Here is a 19,985-nt window from a genome sequence, read left to right as displayed (position 1 = left end):
CTGTAGTGGCCTTGTGAGTCTCTAAAAAATAAACAGCGTCATCTGCAGTTGGAAGCTTGTCATTGAATGGATGAACAAATTAATCAATGAATGAATGAGTGACTATTTGAATGAATGAATGAATGAATGAATGAATGAATGAATAGTGTTTACGAATAGTGTGTTCCATTATTATATCTAGGCTAATAAGAGGGCATTTACAAACGCTTCACAAAACCATATTCATGTTGAGTGCCCGAGTTGAGTGTTCAGTTGATTATGCAAACATAATTCCAATACTGTATTGCTTTTCAAGGTTTATTCACATCTTGAGGGCATATTGTAGCAAGTAACAAAATGCACTAACTGGCTATTATATGATACAGAAAAGTGTTTCAACTGCACTTGGACTAAATGACGTTGTGATCCTATTGATGCCGTGTATTTGATCAATAGGGCCTACCATAATAGCATGCACACCTGTAATAGTAAGCACGTCATATAGGCGAATTATACTATTAATAATGCAGTCATAAAGTTTTAATAACTGCCCCAAAAGCAAAAGACTCACGATGGACAGTGTGCCTATCGATGACTGCACATCACCTCCAAATGCACAATTTATGGTGCCACTTGGGTTGGGAGAATACCTGCAGTGCACTGGACAGAACAAAGGGGATGACTGTGTTCCCATAACTAACTTCACCCCTCGAGTCCGTCCATGAGCTCATGCCGACCAGAGGTTTGGTAGCCAGTGACGCTCTGGATCACGTGTCCCAAGCCTGGGTACGTACGTCGTAGTTTCTTTCCCCTTCTCTTCTTAGCGAGATCGATTCGTAATAAACAAGAACGAGGGGTCCATTGTCGCTCCCCTGCCCTGGTGGCCAATATCACTGTTACAGCGCGAGCACCCAAGAAGAGAAGTTCTACTTCACTTCAGTGGGCATCAAAGGCTACCTAAATCCCAAATTAATTATTTATTTACTTATTTGACTGGCGAGCTTGCTGTTTGTGTTTGATTCCTCCTGCCACATCTGCTGGATCAAGTGCAAGGTAAGTTAGATCTGTGTGTTAACATCCGAAACACTATCTGTGTTGCTACTGGCACTAACTTATAACCGCAAGCTAGCTAACGTTACCTTTCACACTGTGCTACGCAGGGCCAATTTAGCTAGTTGACTACATGAAGTCGCTTGTGTAAAATGGCGACAGTAGGTGGGGGGCGCCGAGTCTAGTTTTGGGGTATAGTATTTTTTCAGTCGTTTCGATGAGGTTGGTTAACTGTTTTGTATGGTCCTCCATGGAAGCCCTGCCTCAGAGACCGAAACTTCTGCAGATGGGCACCACGCGCATGTTTCGCTCCGAGCAATAATATCAGGGTTTCCGATGTTGGTTTCAACGGGATGTTAACCCCTAACCACACAAAAATCTCCACGAATTTAATGTACCCACACAGTCTTTCAGCAACCCGACAGATACACGAGGTTGCCACAACTTCTTTTTGGATATGTACCACAATGATTTGATTGATGACTGCTCCTAAATTGCGCTCTGATGTTTTTTTTTTTTTTTTTTTTTTTGCAGAATGTGGATAGCAGAAATTATTTTGAATCGGTGCATTAAGTCAAATTCCTGACTACATTTCATTATACGATGGAATTAAGATGTATTACCTAATATCAACCCGTGCAATGCTTGCTATTTGTTTCCACAGTCAGTGTTAACTATAGGCTATTGTAGCATATCGTTTCCGTCAGCTGTAAACATAATAATGTTTACTGTCGGGACTTCAGCAATATGTGTGGTTTGACTTTTGCCTGTGATGTTTCTCGCTAAACTTTTAACTGCGAGACAAGGCTGCTTTGAGAGAGACCACTGTTATGCCCCGCAAGAGGCTCATATTAATCTCTGTTATGACATCGCCTGCCACACCCCCTGTATGAACATACATTAAAACAAGGCAGACATATGCAGCGTCGCACCTCCTCGTTCCTATTCCATTGCTCTTGCCTTTGATGTAATACACATATGATGGTCTATTAATCCACATAGTAATTGTTTTGAAATGGAACGTGCATAATTGTGGTGGACCCAGTAATCACACTGGGCTTGCAGAGATTATTTTTTCCAGGGTCAGGTCAGGTTGTAGCAGTTTAGACAAATCAGCTATGCCTGTGGTGATGGACAGGTCTGTTCTCTCTGAGAGAGATGAAATATATGCAAATTTTCTATTGCACAGGCAATAGCTGGTGTGGTTGAATGATATTCGCAAGCCCAACCAAAGCAGAGTCAGCACATGGCACTTCGCACTGCAATGCAATGGCGGCATACAAGTTTTTCTGTTTACAAAGGTTTTGTGTTTGTCTCTGCTGATGTGACCTCATATGAAATGTATCTGAAGTGCATGATCTGCTCTAGTCTGTTTGGATTGAATCGGATCGAGTAATTCAATTTAGGGGCCCTTGGTGCCTTGGTTGCCAGATAGTTTCAGAGGGGCCACTAGAGCGTCACTACGTACACCACAGTGGAGCGGGGCCCTCCAGTCCTTGCTCAGGTAACGGCCATTTCAGAGCTGTGGCCGCCCGCCCCACCTATGCAGGGAGAGAGCGAGCCAAGGCCCGTGAGGAGAAGAAGGGTCTGGGTTGGTTGATGGCGGAGTGCGCCAGCGGACAGGAGAGGAGAGGCAGGGAGACGGAGAAGAGAGATTGCGCTCCCTTGTCATGCTTTCGGCCCCACTCGCCTACCCGCGCTTGCCCGCCCGGCCGCCTGCCTGCCTGCCTGCCTGCCTGCCTGCTACCTCACTCACTCAGTCGTGCATCCTGAGCTAGCGGTTTTTGGTCAGCAGTCTGAGCGGAGCTGAGCTGGCGTTGCAGCAGTGTCTCGCTCGCCTGGATAAGAGGCTGTGATGTCAGCCATTTTAGGTTGGACAGCGGAGCGCATGGTGGTGTGCCGCCATTTTTTTCCCCTGCCCCCCCCCCACACACCACCTCCTCCTCCTCCTCCTCCACCACCTCCTCCTCCTCCTCCACTACTATTCCCCCTTCCAGCACCTCTCTCTCCCCCCCATCCTCTCCCTTTTTTAACAACTGAGCCTTTACGCCTGAGGTGGCCGTAGATGGGTTCAGGCGTTCCCTCTCTCTACCCTTACCTCTGGAAAAGAAAAGACATACCTGGTTTTACAAAGAAAAGCCATTTACCTGGTTTTGCAAACTGGACATAGGCCCCAACTGGGTCTCTGTGTATAAATGTTGTTTATCTCAGAGTTTACCATCCTTCGCACCCTTCGACTCATCACCATGACTGTGCAAGGCCTGGTTTTTAAGAAGGACATTCTTAGTGTGTGAGTGTGTGTAAAGCTGTATTGGGGGGTGGGTGTCAAATACATGACTGGTATGGTCTCGCCCTGTGGTCGGTGCAGACTAGGAGAGGTTTGAAAGTGTGTGTGTGTGTGCGTGTGTGTATGTGTGCGTGTATGTGTGCGTCAGGGTGGTAGTGGCACAAAGTGTTCCTTCTGGGCCAAGCTTAGTAGAAGGGAATAAACAGGTCCCTGGTCGGAGCAGAGGGAGCGAAGCGGCCCACTATGTCCTCAATGGCACACAAAGAAAGAGAGAGAGAGAGAGGGAGAAAGCGGAAGAAGGGAGGCTTAAAACACAGGGAGGACAGAGAAGGGGAGAGATGGAAACAGAGAGAGAGTGTTGTAAGTGTTGTGGAGCAGCGGCGGCGTACGTCAGATGATAAAGGGTGGAGGACGGTGGCGGGTCGGCCACACCTTCGAGAGACACGGACACCAAACGCTGAAGTGAACGCGGAGCGCTGAAATAGGAGCAGGTCTGGGAGTCGGGAGAGGAGTGGAGGGGAGCCGTCACAAACAGTAGTGTGCGGAATAAACAAGACCGCCACAGCCAGCCTGCAAGCAAGCCTCTCTCTCTGTGTGCATGTATGTGTTTTTGTGTGTGCCTGTGGGGTGACCACTATGTGAGTGCTTGTGTGTGTGATAGGGTGTATGTATGTACTTGTATGTGAGAGGGAGAGGGGGTGTGAGGGAGCAGGCAGACAGGCAGAGCTGTTGGGAGCCAGTGGGAGGGGAGGAGGTGCTGGTGGATGTTGGGGGGGTGGTGGTGGTGGGGGGGGGGGGTAGGACGGCTGGTTGCCATGGGGATAGTAACACACCAGTGGCGCTGCCGACCTGTCTCCCAGCAGACCGAGCCGAACTTGTTGAGAGAGGGAAATGGAGGGAGAGTGGGGGAGGGGAAGAGAGAGCCATGCATGCAGGCAGTCAGTCGGTCAGGCAGGCGGATTGTTGGAGAAGCTACTAACAGCACCCCCCAAAACCCAACGGATCCAGCAGCTCACCCACCCACCCACATGAATGGACAACACAACCCAACATCAAAGCGCTCCATATCCGTGGGCATACCGTACATGAGGCCTGCCCATCGAATAAAAACATTTTGCTTTTCAAGATGTCCAGGACGCTGGTAAAACGAAAGTTTCGTTTTAAGCGAAAACATCAGAGCGTCGACTCCTCTCAGAGACGTCGACTGCCTCTTTGCCGCCCCGTCACGGCTTGCCCAGCTTCTAAAATTGGCACAGTAACAGCCAGGCTGTAGAAGCCAGGCTGTAGAGCTGTAGAGAGTACAGCTATAGAGGCTGGCTGGTCGGCCCAGTGTTATGATTGAGAGACGCGCAGGACATGTGACATGGCTTATTTATGTGCTCAGAAAGGGGACCAAAACAATCCTGCCCGCCCTCCACTGGACCAGTTCTCCTTTCCCAGAGGCAAGGGACGGGTGGGGGAGTGAGGGACAGACAGACAGAACAGCACCTCACAGGCCTCTGCTCGACTGTCCTATACATGTAGACAACTCTAGATGTTTATGGACTGTCTGTGTGGTTGGACTGTAACGTATCCTCCAACACGGCAAGCCCAAGGCCCAAACACACACACACACACACACACAACCCACCCATATCATGTCTGGCTCAGTGGCCCAAGGGTCAGCAAGCAGCCTGTTTGTTTTTAGCCGTTTGTTTGTCTGTTTTCGTTTGTTTCGTTTGTTCTTGTTTATTTATGTTTCACAGCCCAGCGCACTCTCTAGCATGTGTGTTTGTTTTCGAGAAAGCATGGGGACAGCACTTACTTATGTTAATGATGACTCAGTGGAGTTTGTTATTGGGTTTTTTTTTCTTTCCCGGGTTTGTGACTGCACTGTCGGATGAATTAAGTGACGATGCATGTTCCCGGATATGAGTCATCCAGACGCATCCCACTCAGCTGTGTGGCGTAGGCTGCGGCCCAAGGCTGAGCAATATGTACAAGTTGATTGCTTTCCTTCCAACTTGTTTTTATTGCTTGTTTAGATTAAATCTAACATACAGGGACAACATCAGACTCAAGCTACGCACACAATGGGTTTATTTACGGTCCTTTATAGGTTTTGGAAATGTCTGATGTTCAGAAAGGCGTAGGTCTCCGCGTTGCCCCTTTTGGTGTATTTACGGGTATTTGTAGGTTTTGCGAAATGTCAGAGGTTCAAAATGGCGTAGGCCCCGACGTCGCCCCTTTCGCGGGCCCCATGGTGGCGTAGAGAGTGACCAGCGCAGAAGGCAGCAATACAGGACAGGACGTGGTCAGATTTTGGCTCAAGGTCTGTGCTGGTGGCCATTTCCACACTCGTCTTAACTCGCTGGAGACTGGATACAACCGCACACCGCACACACACACACATGCGCGCACACGCACACTCACAGAATGCAATGCGGCTCGGCTCCCGGGTTGTCCACTGGCTCCAGTGCTCACAAGAGAACATTCCAGAGGCTCCGAAGTACGCCAGAGAAGAGGCGAGGGGGAGGGGGAGGGTGGACTAGGGAGCGAACGACTTTGTGTGATTGTTGTTGGGGGTAGAGGTAGGGAACGCTTGGGAGGTGTCTGCGTGAGTGTGTGGTGTTGGAGAGGGTGGTGGAGTGGGGTATCTGGGCAGAAAATTCTTTGCTGAAACACCTTACTTTCTTCCTCTGTGCTGCGACTGTTAACACCCCCCATTCACACTCACGTACACATGCAAGACACACACTGTGCCCCCCCACACCCCCCTCTCACTCACACACTCTCTCGGCCCAGTCCCTCTGCCCATCCCCCACTCGCCTTCTCGCACGCTTGCTCGCCCTCACCCTTTCACCCTCTCTTTCTTTCTCCCTGTCTCTCACTCTCTCATTTTCCCTCTCTCCCTCCCTCTCTCTTTCTCTGCCTCTGCCTCTCTTTCTCTCTTCTCCCTTAGGGCGCTGGGCTCTAACCCACGTGACCAAGTGGTAAGCCCTGCCCACCCTACAACCCTTTTGTGAAGGTCATGTGACTCCTCAAGTCTTGGCAGGGGCCGTGCCCCCTCATGCAGAACCAAGAACCAGAAGGGGCAGCGAGCAAGTAAAGGCCCAACGGAAGGGCCGATCCGCCGGCTAGAACGACAACTAAGAGCGAGGGCGAGTGTTTCTTTGTTGGGCGAGGGCCACAGGCTGTCTCTGTCTGTCTCGCTAGCAAACGAACAGCTTCCTCGAATCGAATGAACCTCTCCCGCCGCTGAGGCACGGGCAAGACAAAACGAGCAAAACAAACAAGCAGCACAAGAATCCCATGTTCCCGTGCTGCGGAGAGGAGTTAGGTTTTATGCCAGGCGGCGCTCATCAGAAATGCCTTGTGTCGGATGGAAAGAGGATCAGGATCAGGGCTAGCTTGGCAGGCCGTCCGTTGTACGAGCAACAGCACGCAGAGAGCAAAACTCCCAGTAGAGGTTATTGGCACTGCCCCTAGTGCCATCCAAGCCACCATGGGCATTCGGTGAAGCCACCTCGCCTTATTGGTTTGATGTTTGTATCCGAAGTATGACACCCCATTTTCATGTCGATATTTTTTTGTCCCTCTTCCAGTGGCTCAAGAGACAAATTTGTCTCGAGGGTCTCTTGTGTTATGACGCCTTGAGATGAAGTATAGTCTATTGATCAACAGATGGGTCATGATAAACTTACGCCACAACCTGTTGGCCTGTGAAGGCCTCTGTACGGTCAGTGTTTTTTGCCAGACTGTAGTGTAGTGTGCTCTAATGGCTTGTTTTGTCCTAAATACATGTATATGCGGAACACAATCCTTTTGGTGATCCAGAGTTGCTTGATGGTGGGAAAAGCACGAAAAATAAGGCCTCATCTTGGCATGCTGGGAAATGGAATGCACACTCTTGTCTAGTCCGTGCTGGAGAGTAAACGTCGCATCTGTTTTCATAGTCTTGATGCTCACTCCTTTTTAGAGCTGGATGAGTGGACATCAGAGACACCGGCAGCGTTGGCTCTGCACAGTTTACCTGCCTTTAAATGTTACCTGTAAACATGTGCTGATTAAATGTGCCGTGACCGCCCTGTTGGCAGAGCAACCAAACATGTTTGGATGCTACAAACTAGGATTAGAGGGTAAGATGGTGCTGACCTATATTTTTTAGCAGAGCTTGGCAGCTGAGAGGAGAGAAGCGAGAGGAGAGGTGAGGTGTGTGTGTGTATGGGTGTTTGTGTGTGTGTGTGTGTGTGTGTGTGCGTGTGTGTGTGTGTGTGTGTGTGTGTGTGTGTGTGTGTATGGGTGTTTGTGTACATGGGGGAAAGCAGAGTGGTCGTGAGTCTGCCATTACCTGAAGTAATTTGATGCAAAGAGCTTTTCCACTGGCGTTGGATAGTGGAGGCATAAGCTTTTTCGAGGAGTCGGGAGACAATGTTCATTTTAGGTGCCAACTACTTACCTTTTGCACAGGTGTGTGTGTGTGTGTGTGTGTTTTGGGGGGGGGCATGAATGCACATATCTGCATTTGTATGCGTTTGATTCCAATACCCATGTGGCAAGAATGAGTGGAACTGTTGCTCAATACTCAAGGTCAAGTCTGAAGGCGTGTGTGGAGGGGGCTGCACATCAGGAATCTGCTTTGCCCGTGTCATTTCCTGCCCTCTCTGGTGCGGAGAGCATTTTCCAAAAGAATAGGTTATGCAGTGGAAAACTGTGATCTCCAGTGACCACACTGCTTTAATCAGGGACAGCCTCCTCGTCCTGGAGTGGACGGCATGTGCTTTCCAGGTTACAGTGTCTGCGGCCAGGCAGCAGTTGTACTGGAGGGTAGGAGAGGACGCTACAAGAGAGGAGAGCCCTAACAGACTGAGGGAGATGAGGCTAAAAGGGTTGTTTGAAGGGCCCGGCGTCTGAGCAGACATCTACATTGAAGTCAAGTTGTGTGTGTGTGTTTGTGTGTGAATGGGCTAAGTGGGGATTTAGTTGTTAAGTGACACAAATAGATCTCTAGACCACGATTGGCCTTTGCAGACCAAGTTCAATGTGAGTTTATCGCTCTGTTATAGTATATTCAGTGCTTATTCAAATACTCAAAGAAAGTGGGTTCCCCTTTTTGTGGTGAGGACATGATTGCACCACTATAAAACTTTATTTCGGCTATTTTTATTTGTTTGCAGACGTGTATGTTCACTGTTAAGCACAAACAAAAATTGACTTAATAGTGATTCCATGATCCTTGCACGGGTGAGTAGAGTAGAGTAGAGTGCTTTTATTGTCACTATATAAATACAGTGAGATTCTGTTTGGAAGCAACCCACAAATGCCCACAAAATAAAATATATATTAACAGTATAATAAAGAAAATATAAAAGTCCATATGCATCTCACAGTATAGAGAGTCCTGAAGTATTGAGGGGGGACAGGTGACGTATTGAGTTCAGAAGTCTAATGGCAGTAGGATAGGAACTGTCCTTCATTCTCGTAGTGCGGGCACGCAGAGTCCTAAAGCGCCTGCCAGATGGTAGCATGGTGAAGAGCCTGTGACCAGGATGTGTGTGGTCTTTAAGGATGTTTAATGCTCTGTTTGTGCAGCGTGTATGGTGGGACTCCTCAAGTGTGGGTAGTTGGCAACCAATGATTCTTTCTGCTGTTTTCATAATGCGCTGTAAGGTGAGGGTGAGGCATAAATGCAATTTCATTGTGTGCAGTGTTCACTTGTGTGCTGTGGAGTGCTGTGTCACAATGACAATGGGAGTTGGAATTTCCCAATGGGCTTTGACTTCACCTGATTTCCTCACCACAAAAAATAATTTCAGATATACTTTATTATATTTAGAAATAATTAGTATATGTATTATTTACTTTAACTCTACTTTTGTATTGTTCCTTGTTATAATTGAATACTTCAAAATCTTTGCACCCTTGTGGCCTTGCCTCTTTGTTGCACAGCAAACTGCATAATGGCCATAAAAACTGATGAGGCTTGAAATTTGATTTAATCATTACATTGATTGTTTTCGTAGTGATGAAGCTTTTTGTATTATGTTAAATAGTATTCTTATATTCTTGCGTTAAATCTTCATAATTCATCTTACAACATTTTAATCATGTCAAAGGCCCAACTTATTAATACCTTCTGTCCTCTCTCTCCAGGTGTCTTTGCTGATGCCTGACTCACATCCACCAGCAGACCGTGCACCACTGAAGGACTGAGAGGCCTGGAGGACGGGCGGCGAGACAAGTCCCGTCTCTATGGCCCATCCATAACCCCCTGAGCCAACCAGCTGCACGTCTACACGAAACAAGTCGCCCTAGTCTACCCAGCTCATTGGTCCAAGCCATGGCTAGCAAGCGGAAGTCCAGCACCCCCTGCATGATCCCGGTGAAGACCATGCACATGAGGGATGAGGTGGAGCAAGACCTCTCTTGCTCTACCAGGGACCGGGACAGAGACAGCGCCTATCCATCCAGGGAGGGCGTGTACGGTCTCGGGTACCAAGACCTGGGCGAGCCCTCGCCGTCGTCCTCCAGGAACGAATCCCAAGGTGCCTCCTCCCCGAAGGACGGGGGCACCTACACCTGCAGGCCGTGCAACTTCGAGACCCTGGACCTAAACCTCTTCCTGGACCACGTGTACAGCGGCCACCCCGAGTTCCGCTCGGACCCCAGCTTCCACTGCGTGGACTGCGGCGTGACGTCGGCCAAGTTTGAGGGCCTGGCGCTGCACAACGCCCGTGTGCACCCCAGCACCGTCACCACCACACTGCAGCTGCGGAAGAAGGACCGCAAGGTCACCGTGGAGCAGACCCTGGTACCCGGCCCCGGAGACGGCCTCATCTCCAAGGAGTCGGAGATCTCCATCACCAAGACGCCCATCATGAGGATGCTTAAGGGCAAATCGGAGTCCAAGAGGATAGTCATCTCGCACTCCATGGCAGACGACTCCAGACTGGAGGCCATGTCCTCCACCTCCAGCAGCAAGGCCATGGAGAAGAAAGACTCCCCCACTGTAACTGTTACACACGTGCCCACAATCGTTCACAACGGCTCCACGAACAAAGTGACGATACCGTCTGCCATACAGATCGTCAACGGCTCGGGCGCGCTGCCCATCATCAAGACGGCCGTCACACAGGTGGTGTCGGTGGTCCAGAACCGTGGTCTCAACCAGCATCAGCATTCGTCTCCCACCTCCATCTCCCCTTCGTCAGTGTCCGCCACCTCCTCCTCTGGCAGCTCCAAGAACCTGCCCAAGGTCATGATCCCGCTGAGCAGCATTCCCACGTACAACGCCTCCATGGACAGCAGCAGCTTCCTGAAGACCTCCTTCAGCAAGTTCCCCTACCCCACCAAAGCCGAGCTCTGCTACCTGACGGTGGTCACCAAGTACCCCGAGGAGCAGATCAAGATTTGGTTCACGGCGCAGCGGCTGAAGCAGGGCATCAGCTGGTCCCCCGAGGAGATCGAGGAGGCCCGCCGGAAGATGTTCAACACCATCATTCAGACAGCGCCCTCGTCTGGCCATCAGCAGCATCAACAATCAGCACGGCAGCAGTCCCACCACCACAGCGCGGCGCAGCAGACCATCACAGTCCTTCCCGCCTCACTGGGGGCCGCGGGCATCCCTCACATCCTCCAGGGCAGCCTGGTGGGCCAGGGAGGCGTGATCGTCACGCAGCCCATGATGGCCAACGGCATCCAGGTGAACAGCGCCCCAGTAGCCCTGGCCGTCACACCCAAGCCCCAGAGCGCTGCCAAGCCCATGATGCAAGCGAGGCCTGCTGCCGCCCTGGTGGCCGACAAGGGGGTCAGCATGGTGGTGGGGACGGTGGGAAGCAGCAGCACCCTAAACTACACCTTCACCAGCAGCAGCAGCTCCAGGGGCTCAAACAGCGGTATCATCAGTAGCAGCAGCAGTTCCGGCATCAGCAGCAACATTGCAAGTAGCAGTCTGAATATCCTGTCTAGTGTCATCAACGCAGCTGGTGCCCTCAGCGGTGCCACTCTCACCAGTGCCACGAGTAGCGGCAGCGGCAAAACTATCATCTGCAACAACAGGAACGCAAGCAGTCCCCTTAGCCTCACAACCAAAACCTGTAATGCCAACAAAAGCACTGAAAATGGCAAGAGCGTGGCAAATGGCAACAAAAAAACGGCGCCCAGCCCACCGATTGCTAAAACCAACCAAGATGCAACCAAGGTGGGCAACAATGGCAAGGAAGGCAGCAGCAATAGCAGCACTGTGAAAAATACTACAGACAGCAGATCGTCCCCTGACATTAAGATTAGCACTGACAGTAACAGCAGTAATGACATCAAGATGGACATAAAGACAGAGAGCAGAAGCAATGGTGCCAGCCCCAGCCCCGTTCCCATCCCATCCCCCTCCACAACTCCCAACACCAGTACAACCACCACCAGTGACACTGCGGCCTCTACAGCAACACCCACCACTGTCACAGCTAGCAACCTCAGCACTTCTGCTGGTGTGGCTGGCGGCGGCAGCAGCAAGAAAGGAGGAGACGGATCAGCAAAAGCCGCTGCAGCCTCATCGCCATCCACCAGCAGCTCTCGCTCCGTCTCCAGCCCCAGCCTGCTGGACCCCAACAGCTTGCAGAAGAAGAAGTCCCAGGAGCAGCTGTTGGCCTTGAAGGATAGCTTCCTGGTCAACCAGTTCCCCAACCAGGACGAGATCAACCGCCTCACCAGCATGACGGGCCTGACGGTGCGCGAAGTGCGCAAGTGGTTCAGCGACCGGCGCTACCACTTCAGGAACCTCAAGGGGCCACGGACGAGCACTGGCGGGGGGGACAAAGCTGCTGCTGCTGGGGACAAGAAAACCTCTGCTGACAGCAGCACCACCATCACAACAACAACAACCACAACCACCACCACCGGTGCCACCGCTACAGGTTCTGGTGAGGGAATCAGTTCTTCTGAAGCTCCAGTGCCAGCTCCAGCACCAGAGACACCTAAGACGCCCCCACCAACCCCCGTGAGCCCTCCCCAGCAGGATAAGCAGACCACGTCGCCCACCACTCCCTCCAGGCGGCCGCCTCGGCCCCCGTCCCCCGACTTCACGGCCATTCGCTACAAGGAGCGGGAGCCCCACCAGCTTGTTGCCTTGGAGGCCAGCTTCTCCGTGGACCCTGACCCCACATCGGAGGAGGTGGACAAGCTGCGCCAGGAGACCAAGATGACGCGGCGCGAGATCCACGGCTGGTTCGCCGAGCGGAGGAAACGGGCCGCAGTGGAGAAGAAGAAAGAGGAGGCGGAAAGGGCGGAGAAGGAGGAGGTGGAGGCTGCCGCTGCTGCCATGGAGGTTGGGGAGAAGAAGGTTGAGGGGGAGGAGAAAATGGCGGTGGACGACCCATCAGGAGAAAGCTCGTCATCTTCATCACAACAAGGTAAAGACGAGAAACAGAAGGAGGACGCCCCAAAGGTCAACCCCATCAAGATCAACCTGAAAATGCTCAAAGTGACTGAATCCAACGGGAAGGAGGGCGAGGCCAGCCAACCAAACCAGCTCCAATCAGATCCTCCAAAACTTGTGCCTGCTCCAACATCGTCACCACCCCCCATACCCACTTCCTCCACCCCTTACCGTGGCAAAAAGACGCCCGACCAGCTCCACGCGCTGAAGCAGGCCTTCGCTCGCACCCAGTGGCCGGGCAGCCCGCAATACGACGAGCTGATGGCCGTCACGGGCCTGCCAAGGCCTGAGGTGGTGCGCTGGTTCGGGGACTGCCGCTACGTGCTGAAGAACGGCCAGCTGAAGTGGCTGGAGAGCTACCAGAGCATGGTGGAGGAGGAGGACTTCCACAAGGCCAACCTGGAGGTGCTGAAGGAGCACCTGGAGGCCCACGGCAAGCTGGAGGAGGCCCAGGTGAAGGAGCTGGCCAAGAGCAGCGGGCTGACGGAGGACCTGGTGCGCCGCTGGTTCACCAACCGGGCTCCTCTGTTGCTGGCGGCCAAGAAAGCAGAGGAGGACGGTGGGAAGACTGAGGCGGCCTCGACATCCACAACAGAAACGGGAACGACAGAGGCGGTTTTGGAAGAGAAGGAGATCAAGGAGAAGGAGAAGGAGAAAGAGGAAGAGGAAGAGAGGAAGAAGGACAAAGAGAAGGAGCCCAAGGAGAAAGAGGAGAGGAAGGAGGAGGAGGCAGCTCTGGGTGAGGCCCAGCAGGACCAAGGGAGCACGAGTGAGGAGAAGAGTGAAGGACTGCAGCCGTCGCCAAGCGGTGATTCAGCCAAGGCGAAGGCAGATGAAGACGAGACAAAGGCTGCAGATTCAAAGACTGCAAGTTCAGATCAAGGTCAGTCTATTGCCCATCATCCTGTGAAGAGTAATGACCACACAGATGGTAATTCATATGTATTTCACAATTGTAAGGGCATGTGGTTGTACTTAACATGAACTAAAAGCACAGCCTCATGTGTGAGAATATTGTGGGGAGGAGGGTTCATTCATTTCAAAGGGGTGTGAAATGCAGAAGCAGGCCATGACCAGGTATTGAGGTTATACACGTACGTGTAGTGTCGCAATACTTTTCAGAAGGCTGACATTTCTGAATTGAAAATCTTTTTTAGTGGTCTGGTTAATCAAAGCTTTTTACATCTTGAATGTACGCTTTTCACAATGTGTAGTAAGCAATGGCTAAAAGGCTTCCCCCCTTTCTATCATTTCTTGAAACAAATTAAATGAGAAATGTAAAATAAATGCCCCATCTTGTTCTAATAATGTGTCTGTACAAGCCATTACACAAGGCAATGCCAAACACCACTTAGATAGTTGTACTGGTATAGGTCAAAGACCACTTCTTTTCATCCAAACTGCACAGGTCCTTTGCACTGAAAATACTATTTACACTATTATGAAATAGTTTGTGATTATTCAAACTAATTTGTATGTGAAATGCATTTTCACTGAGCTTCTCTCAGTGTGTAAGCAATTAAGAACCACGGCTCAGGCTATTAAAAATATATATTTGTATGATTATGTCCTCAGACATTTGGCAAATTAGTTTAAGTGGTCCATTACAAGCCATGTCAAATAACGAGGATTTATGGAGTATTTAAGTGCATGCAGATTTGTTTCGAATCAAGAGAAGGATCTGTAAGGGCATATGATTAACTACTGCTTAGCATTTGTTTACATGGCTATGCGTCATTCAGTGGTTGCATCATAGTTTATGATTGCACATTCAAGTTTGTTCTTAAACGTGATGTTTTTAATTATTTTTATTTTTCGACAGGAGCAGACTGAGGAGGCATGCATCAGAGGCCTTGATTGAATGACTGAGTCCAACAGAGAGTTTGTCTGTGTGAGTGTATGTGTGTGCGCGCGAGAGAGGGAGAGAGACCTAGAGATCGGCCCGAGGGATGTACAGCATTGGCGGCCTTTTACCGGGAAAGACGGAGAGAGACCAAGAGTGTGCGTATGTGTGTGAGAGCGTGTCATGACAGCAGATGTGATTGTAATGGGATCGCTGGACAGATTCAGACCCACCCATCCAGTCATATACGCCCCCCCCCAACCCTCTCCTCTCCAGCTGAACGTGGGGAGGGGAGGCAGAGGGGAGGCGGGGGAGGAATCGCCCCTCTGGGTCTGCTGAGGAAACCTGGGAAGGGAAGACAAAGGGAGGTGGGCTAAGATGGCGCATGTGGGATGGACAGAGCAAAAAAAAAGAGGACTAAGGAGAAAAAAGGAAATGAGAGGAGCATCATGTGGAACTGTACAGATGTGGACCAGAGTTTTACCTGTTGTATTAAGGGAGAGTTCTGTTTCTGGGAGATGTGGTTATGGGGTACGCAACGATGTGAACTGCACAGCTCTTCAATGGGCTTTTTTTCTGTTATGTGATATTTTTTTGTTTCTTTGTTTTTAAAACCATGACTGACATATGGAGCGCTGAAGACACATGTATCAATATTTCTTACGGTTTTAGCACTGGACTATGGCACATCCTATATGGTTGTTTTTTCCCTGTTTTTTTGTTTTTGTTTTGTTTTTCATAAGAAAATAAAACATCTGTAATAAATAAATAAAAAAAACACAGCTGTAAAAGTGTCAAAAAACAGTGTTTTGGTTCGTAAGGCTTGTATAATTTTTACAGATATTATTTGCAGAATAAAAAGGTTAACTTGAAGTCATCGTTTTTCTGGCCTCCAGCCTCCTTCCCCAAACCTCAACTACTAAAAAAAAGAACGAGTCGCTCAAAGAGTAGTTTGAATAAGTACTTTTATTTAATTTTTCAGGCTTGAATATGTTTTTTTTATGAAAGGCAAAATTAAAATGTATACTTCCCCCTCCCTCCCCACATAGCATAGGCACATTACAGACAAGGCTTTTGTAAAGAGCTCCAGTAACAAAAAGAAGAGGGGTGGCTATGAGAGGGAGAAAAAAACCATTAAAATAAAAAAACAGGCATTATATATATTGGAAAGTAAAAGTCCTGTGGTGGATGTCTTCATAAATATGTGTGCAAATATATACACAGAGGCACATGGAAGCTTATGCAGGACACTAGGTTACAGCTATCTGAAGCAGCTTGGGATGAGATGAGACGGGAACAAGTAAAAGCAATAAAACAAAATATAGAGATTTTTGAAGGGGGAAAACATGAGCAAGTGTGATAGAGCATTTTTTTTCTCTGAAAAACAGCACTGCCCTTTTATATTTTTCACTCACACGTGCTAATGGGAAATTCATGGTAAAATGAGTTTTTAGTTTTTTTTCTCAAGTTTTATACTTACTGGTCATCAACAGCACAGCATTTTGAGGAGCTTAACTAGTAGCCTACATCAAGAGCCAGAAAGCAAACATACGTCATCTCTGAGGCAACACATCCCATGAGGAGAATAATGTGAGTGGGTGAATGAATGAATGAATTGAATTGAAGACCCACACTGCAGTCAACCACAGCCCAGGGTCAGTTGCACTGTTGACGGCACACGGTTGGTCAGAAAGTTGACACTTGACAATCCTGATGTTCTTCACACAGAAAACACAGATGAGTCATTTTGGGGGGGAAAGAGCATAGCCACAATGTATTTTGTGGCCAGAAAGTGCTGATTTTTAAAAATTGATTTTATCTGCAAATACCTCCAGTTTGAGGCTACGCTCATTTATTCACAGGGTTAAAAATTGTGACTATGCCCATTCTTCCTGTGAAGTCCTAAGATGGTCAAGGCTCAGGAACAGCCATCATGTACTGAAAGGTTACAGGCCAAGCCAGTTTGATACGGTTCTGACTTTGTTTCTTCGTTGCTGTGGTTTCATGTTGCAGTGATTGTGCATGACTGTTTCTCTTTTTTTGTACTTCAGCCCTCAACCAGCGGCATCACTTCAAGTGGCACTAAGCTTAGTAGACCATCATAGTCCTCTAGTAACAGCTATATTTTTATGTCATATGAAAGAAAGGTTTTGTGTAATGCAGATACACATAACAAGCATCCCTCTGTTGTCATGTAATGTCCAATGTTGGTAGCCTATGTGTTGTTAGTACACCTCAATAGCCACAGAGTGACAGGTGTGCAACTTCACAAGTTCTCTGAGAAAAAAAAATCATTCATCTCAGGAGACCTTTTTTTAGAGAATTTAAGATGACTAAGTACATTATGCGCGCGCGCGCACGCACGCACGCACGCACGCACGCACGCACGCACGCACACACACACGAGGGGCATACTAAGAAGCTGTTTTAGGAGTAAACAAGGTTAAGTTGAGAGGTAAATCATCTAATAGAAGAGCCTGAAGGCCTCATTTTCTTACCCCTAAACCAGCTTCTTAGTATAGGCCCCTGCACACATGCTTCACTAACATTAGTGCGCACACACACACAAGGCTTGAAAGCCTCCCGGGGTTCCTGCATGACCTCTGTAGGATGAATACAGTAACTGCAGTTGTAGAATAATTGTGCCCGTGTAGAGCTTATACTACCAGGGCTTCACCATTGTCATATCTCCAACAGGCGATTGCATTATTTATGTGTACAAGAGAACAACCACACTTCAATGGACAAAAGCAGGAACTTTCAAGTTAGACTGAGTTTGAAAAAAAATCCTGGAATATAAATAATATTTTACTGACCTCCGAGACTAACCCAGTTTTTGTTTTTTGGTCCACCAACGCATGAATACATCACATTCGGTGGAGAAACAAAATTCCCAAACAAATGTCACTCCATACTCTACTACTTACATTGCTCAGTGCACCGTTTAGGTTTTTTTTTCATTCTATTTGGTCCCTCATTTTGCAATACTGCACTTATTTGGTGTAAAGTCATCTGCTTTTTAAAAAAAAAAAAAAAATTAAAAAAACCAACAACAACAAGCCCAAAACGAGGTGCTCTCTTTCCTGTGCTTGCACTACTGTTCCTTGGCATATTTGACAACAACACACAAGCATTTAGATCATGGCTGAATTTCTGATGTTAGTAGGTCAAAAAGTTCTTCAAAGATAAGAGACAACAAAGACTACCATTTTATCAGAAGCGGGAGAAGAAACGGGCAGTTTTTTATAAAACACCACACTTAAACTCAAAATGCTTCAGCTCCCAAACAGCCTCTCCAAAATATTTAACCAAAATTAAAGCATAAACAAATAAAATGTCTTCCAGCAACCTAAAAAAAAAAAGTAAGCCATGATAGGTCTCATGATAAAACTGACTCATTAACAGTGAAAGGTTCTGTTGGGGGTGGTTGGTTAAAGATACATGTTTTAGGTATATATACACACACACACACACAGCACATTTTGCATTGTATCTTCGAACAGAAATAAAATTTAAAAAACAATAAAAATAACACTATTGGATATTTATCCTCCCTGTAAAGATTGAACAGGGAGAAAAAAAGATTTCATAAAAAGAAAAAAACATCTTTTGACACTCATGATGGTCAGTTTAGCAGGGCACACTGTAGAATACTGAGCAACAGATGAGAGGAGTGTGCAGCTCTGTGGTCTGCCGAGTGTCCTGGCCTGCTGTACTGCCGTGGTGGAATAAAGACAGGTGACCTCAACAACAGTGAGGGAAGTCCCGGTCCATTCATGGCTTATTTCTCCATCGCCACGTCCAGATCACCCTGCCTCTTTCTAACACAACACAATGCTGAGGGAGGGCTAAAACTCAACAAAATCAAAACAAAACAAACGCCAGAGAAGCCAGGGCTCTGGGACTGAGGTGGGCTGAGGGAGAGGAGAGGAGGAGAGGAGAGGGAGAACCCAGAAGACGATGCCAAAAAAGCCCTGTAACCCTCTCCTGTGTCTTCCTGAAGAGTACAGGCGTCCAACACAAACAGACCACGTCCTCTTCCTCCTCAGGCTTCTGTTCAGGCTGTCCTGAACGGGTTTTCCCCTGACTTGACAAAAAAAGGAAAGAAAAAAACAGCACTGGTGTGTTTTTTTCATGGCCAGGCCAGGCACTACCATCTCTCACCGAAAAGAACGAAAAGAAATAAGGGAATCACAGAGAGAAAAAGAGTGTCATATTTAAAAATGGGCCCCAAGTCAAGCCCTTGTGTTTTACACATGGTCTTACAAAGTAAAAAATAAGGAAGGTGTCACATTATGAGAGGATCAAACTAAAAAGGTTTAAATAACATAAAAAATAATCCATAAAAACAAAATCTAAGGAGAAAAAGGGGCTCTTTGAGAGCACATCAGCTACAGCTGTTCTCTGGTAAACAACAAAGCTGAAATAAATATATCTTCATATAGAAATCTATATATACTTATATATGCCAGAGAAAATAAAATAAAAATAAAAAAAACACTTAACTAAAATACTTAACCCAAAGTTTGGGGAAACAGTTTCAAACTGATGCCAGTGACACTTTTTGCATGTTTCCCTCTCCTCATTAAAAACCTCCACATAAACACACTCACTCACTGACTCACTCACAAACATACACACACGGCTGTGTCTTCCTCATTCCTCATGTTCCTCCATTCACCAGGCAATGGCTCCACTGCCTGGCAGATTCAGTTTGTGTAGTTTCCAAGTCTGCAGAGTCTCCTCACTTTCATGTCCTCATACCTCCAGCCACACCACTTTGTGTGTGTGTGTGTGTGTGTGTGTGTGTGTGTGTGTGTGTGTGTGTGTGTGTGTGTGTGTGTGTGTGTGTGTGTGTGTGTGTGTGTGTGTTAGGGGTTAGGGATTTGGTGCTGGTGGGCTGGGGACAGAGAGAGGGAGCAGAGCGGAGCAGAGCGGAGCAGAGCAGAGCAGGCGTGCAGGGGGGAGCTCTGCCTGAAATGTGGGCCACAAGCTCTGGCTAACGTTTCCATAGTAACCAGTTTCACAGCAGTCCGTGACATCGTCGGCACCAGCAGGGAGAGCGAGCGAGCTGAACTGAGCGGGGGTGAGGGAGGGGGAGAGAGAGAGAGAGAGAGAGAGAGAGAGAGAGAGAGAGAGAGAGAGAGAGAGAGAGAGAGAGAGAGAGAGAGAGAGAGAAATGGAGGGCGAGGGAATGAAAGAGGGAGAGAGGGAGAGAGTGCGTCTGCCCAGCGTTGAGGCCAGGGAGAGTCTTGTCGACGGCGTCACCCAATCTAGACTCGATTCTCTCCACCCACTCGGGTCCTCCGCATCAGCCTACAGTAGAGGGAGGAGAGGACAGGAAAGGGGAGGGGAGGGGAGGGGAGGAGAACAGAGGAGAGGAGAGGACACAGAGAGGAGGCAAATGGATTGTT

At 48.6% G+C, this 19,985-nt stretch overlaps 2 protein-coding genes across 5 annotated transcripts in view; one reads left to right on the top strand and one right to left on the bottom strand.

Annotated features, from left to right (window-relative positions):
• The first annotated feature begins 775 nt into the window (after positions 1 to 775).
• On the top strand, positions 776 to 15,443 carry zhx3b (zinc fingers and homeoboxes 3b). 2 transcript variants are annotated; one of them, XM_063208652.1, is made up of 3 exons: positions 776 to 1,032; positions 9,449 to 13,611; positions 14,557 to 15,443. In XM_063208652.1, exons 2-3 carry the CDS (start codon positions 9,636 to 9,638, stop codon positions 14,559 to 14,561), a joined length of 3,981 nt encoding a protein of 1,326 aa, XP_063064722.1. In that variant the 5' UTR covers positions 776 to 1,032; positions 9,449 to 9,635; the 3' UTR covers positions 14,562 to 15,443. The 2 variants fall into 2 exon arrangements, with proteins under 2 accessions (XP_063064722.1, XP_063064721.1); XM_063208651.1 differs by having other exon boundaries at positions 14,551 to 15,443.
• Positions 15,444 to 15,961: 518 nt separating this feature from the next.
• The window catches only part of plcg1 (phospholipase C, gamma 1), a 68,993-nt gene continuing 64,969 nt past the window's right edge, over positions 15,962 to 19,985 (bottom strand). For all 3 annotated transcript variants that reach the window (XM_063208654.1, XM_063208657.1, XM_063208655.1), the window contains exon 33: positions 15,962 to 19,887. In XM_063208654.1, coding sequence (XP_063064724.1) covers positions 19,845 to 19,887 — 43 coding nt within the window. In that variant the 3' untranslated portion in view covers positions 15,962 to 19,844. The remainder of the gene's footprint in view (positions 19,888 to 19,985) is intronic.

Source organism: Engraulis encrasicolus, chromosome 10 (genome assembly GCF_034702125.1).
Source record: "Engraulis encrasicolus isolate BLACKSEA-1 chromosome 10, IST_EnEncr_1.0, whole genome shotgun sequence".
Taxonomy (NCBI): Eukaryota; Metazoa; Chordata; class Actinopteri; order Clupeiformes; family Engraulidae; genus Engraulis; species Engraulis encrasicolus.
The sequence above is the reverse complement of the archived record's forward strand: the minus strand, read 5'-3'. Positions and strand labels throughout refer to the sequence as shown.